This window comes from Neoarius graeffei, chromosome 10 (assembly GCF_027579695.1).
Source record: "Neoarius graeffei isolate fNeoGra1 chromosome 10, fNeoGra1.pri, whole genome shotgun sequence".
NCBI lineage: Eukaryota > Metazoa > Chordata > Actinopteri > Siluriformes > Ariidae > Neoarius > Neoarius graeffei.
In genome coordinates, this window is record NC_083578.1 from 52283015 (window position 1) to 52295771 (window position 12757).

Genomic DNA, 12757 nt, shown 5'->3' on the forward strand with positions numbered 1-12757 from the left:
AAAATGGAGAATGAGTGGAGCAGCCATCTGATTTCTCTGCTGGATATTGCTGCCATCTTGCCCTTATGTGAAAGAAGTGAATGAACAGCGGACTGAACAAACAACTGAAAGTCAGATTGTTTCAAAACAATCGGCCACAAGATCGGCCTTCAAGAAGTGAGAACACAGATGGGTAAGCTCTGACTCTCATTTGGATACAAAACAGCAAAAACATGTTGTTTACCTGCATTTAGATTAATACATGTAACTTGTATTGTGTGTTTAAGTTACCGGTATAAGATTATTCAATTTGCTTCAGAATGTGATTGTTTCAGTTCATCTGATTATTTAATTAGCCTTTTAGCCTTTTACATTTTATCAGTGAAAATGCATGCATGTACATGTATGTTGGATAAGTTATAACACCTTTCCTGTTTTAATGAGAGTCAACCCACAATCAATGAAGTCAAATCAGTCTTAGTTGAGCAAGTCGGTAACGGTATTTCTTACTTTCACCATAAATTTTTATTTATATGACTTTGGTCTAGGGCGGCACGGTGGTGTAGTGGTTAGCACTGTCGCCTCACAGCAAGAAGGTCCGGGTTCGAGCCCTGTGGCCGGCGAGGGCCTTTCTGTGTGGAGTTTGCATGTTCTCCCCGTGTCCGCGTGGGTTTCCTCCGGGTGCTCCGGTTTCCCCCACAGTCCAAAGACATGCAGGTTAGGTTAACTGGTGACTCTAAATTGACCGTAGGTGTGAGTGTGAATGGTTGTCTGTGTCTATGTGTCAGCCCTGTGATGACCTGGCGACTTGTCCAGGGTGTACCCTGCCTTTCGCCCGTAGTCAGCTGGGATAGGCTCCAGCTTGCCTGTGACCCTGTAGAACAGGATAAAGTGGCTAGAGATAATGAGATGAGATGAGATGAGACTTTGGTCTATAGCTGTCAAAGGCCTCAGCCTTAAAACTGGCTAACGCTGTGACGTCACGCACCCAGGGCTGGTTGGCTCAGCGGGGCAGCTCGAATGCCAACTTTGCGGTCGATTTTAACTCTCAAAAATATATATTTTTTATTTCCATTTATGCAGCATCCAAGAGCCAAGGATGGAGATACTATCCACTCCGAAATTTATTTAAAAATAAAGGTTCTGCGTATCTCCTTTAAGAAATGCATCTAAAAATATTATAAGATAAAATATCTGAAATACCCAATTATTGTTACATTGACTTGTTATAGAGGTCTGATTGTCAATTTTTTTTTTCACATGCAGAAATACCTGACACTTGTAATGGTAACTTCTAATAAACACTTCAGAATGCTTAGCAGTTGTCTTTTCAGTTATTTATTATAGTAGATCTTATAAAACAGAGATATAAAACAGGAAAAGAAAAGACACCACCTCAGGTGATGCTGAGAGTGCGCACTCTGAGTTGTGTCTTAGTGGCTGCTATCTAGTATACTCTAAAGGCATTCACCTACTGCTCGCATCTGCACGTGATTGGCTCGAGGCTTGCCCTTGAAGCTAAACATTGGTTCTTTGTTAGAGCATGCACCTGGTGTGCTCTGAGATGCACAGCGGATGCGTGGTTAGGCATAACATAACATGAAACATAAACAAGGCAGCCTGCTTATCACCAGCCGTTGAGCCAAGGACACAGAAAGGCGATTACAGCTTGTGGGAAAACAACTTTTCTCAGTACACTAGGCCACTTGAGCTCAACACACAGAAACACAGAGAATAGGAATGTTCATTCATTAAATTTCCTTCACACACTTGATTCACCAAGCAACACCACAGATTTTTCATTGCCTGACACCCCATCTCCATTTATCTCCATGGTAAGGCTGTTCATGCATTTTCAATGGCTTATATACATATTGTTTTTTAAATGTTATGGTACCACTCAGATATGAGAAATAGGGAACCTGAATTAAAATGGAAAATAGTATATTCACAATATATTTGATTTGAAGCTAATTGTAATCAGCTTAATTTTTTTATTTTGCAGAGAAACACTACCAAACCACTACAAGATGTTGGAAACGTTTCACCCATAACACCAATACCTTGCATGTCATCAACTGCCCTAAGGACCAGTCTACTTATTGACACACCTTCCACAGTTCCATTGTTGAGCTCCCACACTGCAGCACCACACCAAAAAGTGAATCCATCTGCTTGTCGGACATTATTAGCCTCGGGTTCCAAACATAAGACTGACACACCAATGCAGTTTTATCCCAGCAAGATTTCTAAGAAGATGAACACAATTTTAATTGGGGTACAGGCATGACAGAATATGTCTGACCGTGGAGTTCAGTGTCACCAGTCGCAGCACACAGGTGTGTTTTACTATTGAACTTTTCTATTGAAACAGTTTTATTCATAATTAATTGATTGTAATTTTTGTGAATGTATTTGTACAAATGTTGTCTCAATATATTTATTACAGACTGTCATGACTAATAGGACTCAGTCAACACAAGCCTCTTTTCCATTGATGACGAAGAAATACAAATCCTCTGGAACACAGACTTAGGAAAGACACAACTACAGCAACACAAACAGTTCAATCAAATGTTCAGTGTTCAATACAAACTGAGACGACAGGCCACGTGGAGACTTGTGTACAAACAGATGCTTTTGTTCAATCTTCCACCCCAAAAAAAGTCATCTCCAGGACAAAGGTTTCAGGATCCCACTTCGCCAATGCTTGATCAGTCTGACCATAGTCCTTCATTTGGTGAAACTGCATCACATGATGAGATTTATGAGCCTTCCTCATTGTCATCTTTGGCATCCTCATAAGAAACATTATCAACAACAGCTGATCAGGATGCATCACAGACTAGAAAATTCATTGTTTGTGAGGACTCTCTAGACAATCTTGTTTGGAAAGTTCCATGCAGTACATGCCAAGGTCCAGTGGTGAGCATGAGGAAACATGTTATGGGCACTCACCTTAGATGTAGCCTGACATGTTTGAATGGCCATGAATTTTCCTGGTCATCACAACCTTTCATTGGTAGCCAACCAGCAGGCAATTTGCTTGTGTCAGCAGCACTTCTGTTTAGTGGTTACACATTTGCCAAGCTAGCCAAGTTGACCAAGTTCTTGAACCTTGCATTTGTAAGTGAAAAAGCATTTTGTTCCATTCAATAATCTCGCCTGTATCCTGTTGTGAAACACTGTTGGACACTTGATCAAAACAAGACTGTGCAAGAGATAGTTGACAAAAGTGAATCTGGAGGAAGGGTCGCCATCAGTGTATGTGGAGATACACATACACTCCACATGTACTGCTCTTACTCACTAATGCTGCAGAAGACGGGCAAGATCATCACATTCAATGTAGTACGTTGCTGAGAAGCATCCAGTTCAGTAGGGATGGAGAAAGTTGGCTTTGAGCGATGCCTTGAACAAATCCAACTACTGGATCTGGACATAGACATGGTGGCTACAGATCAGCACCCAGCCATATCAGCTCTAATGCGGAATGAGTATGGACACATTCAACATCAGTATGATGTTTGGCACCTGGCCAAAAGTCTAAAAAAGAAACTCACCAATTCAGGCAAGAAAAAGAATTGTGAACCTTTGTTAGAATGGGTACCTGCAGTTGCCAACCATCTGTGGTGGGCTGCATCCTCTTGTGACGGTGACTCAATATTGTTGAAGGAGAAATTCCATTCTGTGGTTCACCATGCAGCTAAGGTTCACTCCTGGGGAAGCTTTCGGAAGTTCACAGAATGTGCGCACCCACCACTGACTGAGGATGACAGCAGAATGAAGAAATGGCTCACCCCAAACACCCCTGCCCATGATGAGTTCGGCAAGATTGTCAACAACAAGTGTTTACGAAAAGATCTTGAAAAACTCACTGCATTTGTCCATACTGGTAGCCTTGAGGTGTTGCACAGTGTGCTGAACAGGTAATGATCTTATTTGATGTATTTATTTTATTTATTTTATTCCACATTATTTCATGTTTTTATTTTGTTTCCTTTCATCTTATTTTATTTCACAGGTATGCACCAAAGCTCAAACATTTCTCAAGAGAAGGGATGGAGATCCGACACATGCTGGCTGCCATGGATCACAATTATCATGTCAAATGGCCACAGGCTACTGTCAAATGTTCATCTTCCACAAGCGCTGCTCAGAGAGACCTTAGATTCAAGGCGGTGTGTCCAAAGGGATCCGATAAGTGGGTTGCCAAGCCTATCCTGGAGGGAAAGGACTATGGTTATGTAACTGAACTGATGTCAGATGTCCTCAAAGTGAAGCAAGACCTGCTATGCTATGAGGACCAAGCCCCTCCACTGGAAACAAATGATAATTTGTTTCCAGTGGAGGGGCTTGGTCCTCATCGCATAGCAGGTCTTGCTTCACTTTGAGGACATGCTCTACTAACGAACATTGCCAAGACAGTAAAACCCATAAAACAGGATTGTACTGAACAATGTAAAAGTCAGTTCAGGAAAACCGCCAGAGACAGTTCAGAATAGGTTCAATTTGACAATTCATTTTATAGTTCTAATGATATTGTCGTGGCTCAGGTGGATAAGGCGCCATACCATAACTCCAGGGACCCGGGTTCGATTCTGACCCGAGGTCATTTCCCGATCCCTCCCCGTCTCTTTCTCCCACTCATTTCCTGTCTCTACACTGTCCTATCCAATAAAGGTGGAAAAAGCCCAAAAAAAATCTTTAAAAAAAGATGGAGGAACTCTCCTGTTACCTTGTCCCATCCATCCATATACCCAGGACGTAAATGCTTTATATGCCAGAAGGTGGTAGAGCCTGAAAAAATAAAGATAAAAAAACCCTTAATCTACTAATTTTTTTAAGAGCACATGGAAGTAGTAAATCTCTTGGATTATGAATAAGAAAATAAATACCTATTATCCAAACCTTTTCTGCCAAACCTACAGATATCTGTTGTAATTGTCATCAGTACTCCTAAGACCCCAGGTGTTAAACACACTGACTGAAATTCTGGGTTTTGTGTGAAAAATTCTGGGTGAACACTTTTCACCATCTCTGAGTGATACAGCTGAAATCTCTTTGCAACACAAACATTCGTATTCGGTGCTCATCTTGTGACAACTTTCACACTCGCACCATGAAGAAACCAACATGTTCATCCGATCGTGGCTCTCTTCATCACTGACATCACTATCTGAAGATGATGCTTCGTCAGAACTAGAACCATCCTGGTCCTTATCCTGTCGTCTTTCCAACTCTTCTCTACTCCATGTTGGTTCGAAGTTGTATGGAATAATCTCCATCACTAATGAAGCTGGCAAATCTCGAAATTAATCTAAATTGGAATGATATGGCGATCTGGCCACTGTGTAAACAGTTTTCAAAATGGTGGCACTGACACTTCACGTTTGAAGTCTCACACAAGTCTCATGAAGATCGCGCGGATAAGCGACACCTGCAGTGGACCATACGAACTACATTCAACATGGCTAAAAACCGAAAAGGCCGATAACTGTAATATAATATGCCAATACGAGTCATGATATAAGGTTAATAAAACTGAAAACATAATTGAATAACACGTTAATTAAGAAATAAAGCAAGTTTAAAAATGACTTCAGTCCCCCTTTAAAGAAGAATAAAGTTAATGTTCTGGAATGGCCAAGTCAAAGTCCTGACCTTAATCCAATCAAAATGTTGTGGAAGGACCTGAAGCGAGCAGTTCATGTGAGGAAACCCACTAACAACCCAGAGTTGAAGCTGTTCTGTATGGAGGAATGGGCTAAAATTCCTCCAAGCTGGTGTGCAGCACTGATCAACAGTTACCGGAAACGTTTAGTTGCAGTTATTACTGCACAAGGGGGTCACACCAGATACTGAAAGCAAAGGTTCACATACTTTTGCCACTCACATATATGTAATATTGGATCATTTTCCTGAATAAATAAATGACCAAGTATAATATTTTTGTCTCATTTGTTTAACTGGGTTCTCTTTATCTACTTGTAGGACTTGTGTGAAAATCTGATGATGTTTTAGGTCATATTTATGCAGAAATATAGAAGATTCTAAAGGGTCCACAAACTTTCAAGCACCACTGTACGCTGCATCAAGGTTACAGGACCTGAAGGGGTTAATACTGGACTCATGTTTTCCGCTTTGAAAGGGGCGGAGCTTAAGAGATTGCTCGCTCCGAAGCAGCATACTATCATGCTAAATAGTATGGCATAATAGTATGCCACAGAAGGATTGATGTACTAGTTAGTGCGGTAGTATGCGAATGCACACTCCCAGGCGGGCGATGATGACTGAACGGATAGCGGTAATGTGGGACGATTTGTAAGGCAACAGTAATTGGCTGTGAGCGCGTGATGGCTTTGTCTGTAACTCATAATGTTGAAATATGTAGCTACTTTTAGTTATATATAAAATAAGAAACATTTACTTTGTCTAATGTGTTTTGCGGCCTTCGAAGTAAGTAAGTTAGTTACTGTTATTGTAAAAAGTGGTTTAGAAGATTAGCTTTTCAGACAAAGAAAGGTGAGTAGAAAGAAAGATGTTCGAGACAGAAGGGTACTTCTTCATTTTCTTGGATGCCACCTGCGTTGTCCTTGGTAAGTGTACAGAGACAACCTCGTTCCGGTAGCTCAGTCTCATCCCAGCACACAGTAACTATATTTCCCCGCTCGTCTGGAAAAATAGATTTTTAGGCGCTGTAGCATACAGCACGTACCAGCTTGTAAAAATAAAATAAAATAAAATATGGCTTAGTGTATAATTGTAATTACAGTAACCACCCGGGAACTGCGCATATGAGAGAAGCAATATAACATTTCCTTCATACGCAGACATAAAGGGAAGTGAAATTGCTGTTTCTTACGGAACCGTATTGTTGCCACACCAGAAAAAAAATCTAGTATAATTTAATAACGTGGACATATTTTTACGTTATTGCATGATCATTTCTATTGTTAAAATGTGAAACTTTTCATTTTATAACGTGATAACTTCAAACTCCTGTTTGAATCTATAGTTTGAATATAGAGCGGCGGCTGCAATTATCGACACCTTAACTGTCTTTTGGCCATTGCAAAAGTAGAAAAGACTTTCAATACGTAAATTCTGCATGAATAATTACTTAACCTTCAATTGGAGAAAAACCGTTGATTCACAATTACTTAGCGTATCAGATCACGGGACACCGTTCCACAATGTTTGACATCTTTGTCCACAGTTATCGACACCGTTCCACAATTATCAATATCCAGATGATTGTGTATTAAAAAATGGTATATGGTATTAACAAAACATAGTTTTTATTTTAAATTTGTTTTACATAGACTTATATTTAGTACAAAATATCTCTCTCATCTCATTATCTGTAGCCGCTTTATCCTGTTCTACAGGGTCGCAGGCAAGCTGGAGCCTATCCCAGCTGACTACGGGCGAAAGGCGGGGCACACCCTGGACAAGTCGCCAGGTCATCACAGGGCTGACACATAGACACAGACAACCATTCACACTCTCATTCACACCTACAGTCAATTTAGGCTACGTTTACATTACGTCGAATCAGCGGATCATCAGATTAACGTTCTTAAAACGATTCGCGTTTACACTAAAACCGTTAGCCGTGCACACAGCAACACCAATACGCGGATACGCTCGGCTCCGCAGGCATCCTGCGCTCCAAATCACTCCGCCCTGAACAGCGAGTGCCCTCTGGAGGGTGCGCACTCCGGCCCTGCGCAGCTCACAGAGCGCGCGAGTGAAGTGAACAAGCCACGATTCGGGACTGAGCCGCTGTGTGTGAGATCCCAGCGCATATCACTTATTACTTGCAAGTGGAAGGATGGCAAGCCTAAAGACAATCATAACTACACAATGGGCAGTATTTGCATCAGTATTTGCAGTATTTTCATACTTTTATACTCTTTAATGAAAGGTGATACAAGGCGGAAGTCTGCGCCGTTTTTCAGCAGTCGCGTCACATGACCAACGCCAGCGAATCAGGAAGGTGGATGTCACAGTGACGTTGTCCAATGAGACGCCAGCTAGAGCTCAGCACAGCGTATTCGCGTATTCTCAATGTTTACACAGCACCGGACCAGACACGATCTAGATTGAATACGTGGACGCTGGCGGATTCCCGTTTCCCCGCTTTTTCAGGGGGGTTAATGTAAACGGACAGTGCATCCGCGAAGAAAACGAGACAGATACGGTCTAGTGTAAACGTAGCCCTAGAGTCACCAGTTAACCTAACCTGCATGTCTTTGGACTGTGGGGGAAACCTGAGCAAACCCACACGGACACGGGGAGAACATGCAAACTCCACACAGAAAGGCCCTCGCCGGCCACGGGGCTCGAACCCTTCTTGCTGTGAGGCGACAGCGCTAACCACTACACCACCGTGCCGCCCTAGTACAAGATATCTTATATAAATATATCAATGTTGGTGCTTATGTAAATGAGGAAGTAATTCTAATGTTTGTAAACAATGAACTGATAATGTTTAACCTGTGTCAGAAAATCTTTTTGTTCCACTTTCTACCCACTTTCTAAGTATTTTCATAGATCATATTTTGTTAATCATTTGTTGTTGTTTGTATTAATTTCTAGTTTTGTAGTTTACCAGTAAATGTCAACAGGCAATTGACATTGTAACCACATGAAAATCCAGGTCAAAGGTCGCATGTCATTCCTCGAAACAAAATTTTATATTTTTACATCTAAAAATATAAACTGTCTACTGATATTGTAATATATGGTAGATATTTACAACAAACTGCAAAAAAAAAAATTCTGAATGGAATAAAAAAGAAATTTTCTGGGGGGTGTATGGTTAACGATCTGTGGTCACCTTATAACGCAGACATGCCAAGTCTCCCAGAAGTTCTGGGAGTCTCCCGCATATTGATAGTGGCTCCCTGATGCCCGCAAATTGGATAATATCTCCCGGAATCTAGAGCAAGCAAGCAAGAGCATGCACGTGAAACATTAATGTCTGCATTGTGCATCTTAGAATGTGTGCATATGACGGGGAGCACGAGAGAGACTGCGTGTGTGCCTGTTCATGTAGCGCATGCTCGACAAAGAGCATCCTGATTGGGTTACTCAGCAAAATAAGCCAATCAGCTTTCAGTGTGGGCAGGCTTTTATCTCTTTTCTCGAGGACCGAAGTTTTCAGTTCAGTCAGTGCAGCCTACAGGATCGTCATGGCAGAGAGAGAGCGCGCGCCCCAAAAAACGAAAATACAAAACCCACTTCACCTCAGATTACACAAAAGAATATCCCTGTCTAATAAGGGTAAAAAATAATGACAGTTTCACGTGATGTACTGTTTGCAACAGTGATTTCAGCATTGCCCATGGTGGCTTAAATGATTGTAAAATACATGTTGAAGTGAGTAGTCTCATTTCATGTGCATTATATTTAGGTCTACAACAGGCTGTCATGAAAAAACCAAACTTATTGAAGATTTCCGTAAAGTAACAATGTATAAATATACATCATATATATCACATATATATCAAATACATGTCATACATAAGTGTGTATCTTTTATAAATGGGGTTAGCTTATCTAATGTAGCATGTTGGGGAGAATCATAGTATCGTATCTATATTTCTGATAAAATTTTAGGTACAGTGGGGAAAACAAGTATTTGATCCCTTGCTGATTTTGTTGGTTTACCCACTAAGAAAGACTTGATCAGTCTGTAATTTTAATGGTAGGTGTATTCTAACATGTGGAGACAGAATATCAAAAAGAAAATCCAGAAAATAACTTTTAAATATCTATATTAATTTATTTGTATTTTATTGAGAAAAAGAAGTATTTGATCCCCTAGTAACCATCAAGAGTTCTTGTTAATACAGACAAGTTAGACTCTCCAAATTACCTTGTCACCTAAATTGAAGACACCTGATATCACTAATGACTTGTATAAAAACCACCTGGCCACAGAATCAATCAGTTTGTCAGACTTCAAACTCTCCAACATGGGAAAGACTAAAGAGCTTTCTGTGGATTTAAGGGAGAAGATTGTAGACCTGCACAAGACCGGTATGGGCTACAAAACCATTAGCAAGAAGCTGGGCGTTAAGGTGACAACTGTTGGTGCAATTGTGCGCAAGTACAAGACTCACAACATGATCATCAATTGACCTAGGTCTGGGGCTCCAAACAAGTTCTCACCTCGTGGGGTTTCCAGGATCATGAGAACGGTGAGAAATAGACCTAATACAACACGGGCAGAGTTAGTGGATGATCTTAAAGCAGCTGGGATCACAGTCACCAAGCAAACAGTTGGTAACACTTTATACCGCAATGGTCTAACATCTTGCAGTGCTCGCAAAGTACCCCTGCTTAAGAAAGCACATGTGCAGGCCCGCCTGAACTTTGCCAATGAACATCTGAATGACTTGGAGAGTGACTGGGAGAAGGTGTTATGGTCAGATGAGACCAAAATTGAGCTCTTTGGCATCAGTTCAACCCGTCGTGTCTGGAGGGAGAGACATGCTGCTTATGACCCCAAGAACACCATCCCCACTGTCAAGCATGGAGGTGGTAACATTATGCTTTGGGGGTGTTTTTCTGCACAGGCCACAGGGCTACTTCACCGTATCAATGGGAGGATGGACGGAGCCATGTACCGTAAAATCCTAAGTGAAAACCTCCTTCCCTCTGCCAGGAAGCTTAAAATGGGTCGTGGATGGGTCTTCCAGCAGGATAATGACCCAAAGCATACAGCCAAGGCAACCAAGGAATGGCTGAAGAAGAAACATATCAAGGTCATGGAGTGGCCCAGCCAGTCTCCGGACCTGAATCCTATAGAAAATCTATGGAGAGCTGAAGCTCAGAGTTGCCAAGCGACAGCCACGGAATCTTGATGATTTAGAGGTCATTTGCAAAGAAGAGTGGACCAAAATTCCTCCTAATATGTGCAGAAACCTGGTCATCAACTACAAAAAACGTCTGACCTCTGTGCTTGCTAATAAGGGGTTTGCCACAAAGTACTAAGTCCTTTTGGCAAGAGGGTTCAAATACTTATTTTCCTCAATAAAATGCAAATAAATTAATACAAATTCTTTAAGTCGATTTCTTGATTTTCTTTGTGATATTCTGTCTCAGCATGTTAGACTACACCTACCATTAATATTACAGACTGATCGAGTCTTTATTAGTGGCCAAACCAACAAAATCAGCAAGGGATCAAATACTTGTTTTCCCCACTGTATGATACCATGTATAACTATCCTACTTATTGCTCATTTCATGGGGGGGGGGGCGCGAATTGCTGGCATGTGCCGCGTGGGAGCGTCTGCCCAAATTTTTTAGGCCAAGATGAACTTATAGTTTTTGATTTAAAAAAAAAATTCCAATATGTTATGCCAATTGTACATGCCTGTTCTTTAATTCAAAATCACCATCTTGATCTTCAAATTGACCCTATGGTATATGTATTACATTACACAACATCCTGTCCAGATAAAACCTAGTTAGTACACACAACAGTTGAAAGGGAAGTGATAAGTGATGTTGAATGTTGCCTGCTTAATATGCAAGACCTCCTGCTACCATGATAACATCAGAAGAAAGCTTAAGAGAATTATATGATAGAACTTTTTTCTGGTTTGCACTTCATTTTAAAGGATTAGAGTATTCAAAGACATGAATAGCAAAAATGCAGAAATATAATACTGTAGAGCTCGTTTATATCAAAAGGTGCATTGATTTTTTTGAAATCATCAAATGTGAATTGATTAAAAACAAGTCTCTTGTACCATATTAATCATTTTCACCTGGTAGTCCACCAAGAAGGGGAATTTATTTCCAAATAAATTGCAACTTTTTGCTGATAAAATTAATGGTTTGGGGGTAAAAAAAATAGCCAAAAATCATTAGCTCCCGCCCCCTGGGCCCCCACCGGGGCTGTGCTCCTGGGCTTCGCTGGGTGCCTGCAGCCCCCAAACCCCCCATCTTTTTTCAGACTTTTTAAATATTTTTCATTCTCATCCTTGTTTATATGCTAGGAATTTAATTCTGGTCTGATTCTAGTTATTGCAATAGGATTCCAGATACTCTATAAGCATTCCATTCTGTTATGAATCAGATAAAAATTATTATAAATCACAGCACTTTTATTTTTTAAAAGTACTTCATCTAGTTCAACAATGTTGCACAAAGATCGATACATAACAGTTTTAAATGTCACTTAATTTCGCAGGGTGTCGATAATGGTGGACACCGGTGAAAGTGATCACTATTATCGATGCCCACGTGACTTCTCAAACGCGTGTTTAGATACAAAATGCCAACTGTCAAATGAAAGCATAAGAAACAAAGTAGGTTTCAACAAGGATATCATGAAATATCGGTGAATTTCATAAGTAAAACCATGTTCATGATCTTTCCACCATGCTTACCTGCGACAATAACGTCCTGTTTTTCCTCAAGTTGCTGATCATGCTAAAAAAAATTCCATGTCAGGTAATGAGCTGTGTCATCAGACGACAAGCTCAAAGGGTGAGGAGGGGTCTTCCGGTTGATTAATTCACCAGTAATAACTGTTGTAACTGAAACTCACCTTTGTAAAATTGTTTTTTATTGGTAAATCTGAAAAGGTGTTTATAATTATGGATCGTAGATAATTGTAGCCGCCGCTCTAGTATAGTTGAGGTACGCAGAGAATAAAGAGGGTAATATAGGGAATAAACTGGGTAATATGGAGAATGAACTGAGTAATATGGCTCATTTACATGATTTAATCAAGTTCTATTTCATGCTTGGG

At 40.6% G+C, this 12757-nt stretch overlaps 1 protein-coding gene across 2 annotated transcripts in view; it reads left to right on the plus strand.

The window, feature by feature from the left end:
• The first annotated feature begins 6212 nt into the window (after positions 1-6212).
• The window catches only part of LOC132893098 (phospholipid phosphatase 1), a 126942-nt gene continuing 120397 nt past the window's right edge, over positions 6213-12757 (plus strand). For both annotated transcript variants that reach the window (XM_060931884.1, XM_060931885.1), the window contains exon 1: positions 6213-6578. In XM_060931884.1, coding sequence (XP_060787867.1) covers positions 6521-6578 — 58 coding nt within the window. In that variant the 5' untranslated portion in view covers positions 6213-6520. The remainder of the gene's footprint in view (positions 6579-12757) is intronic.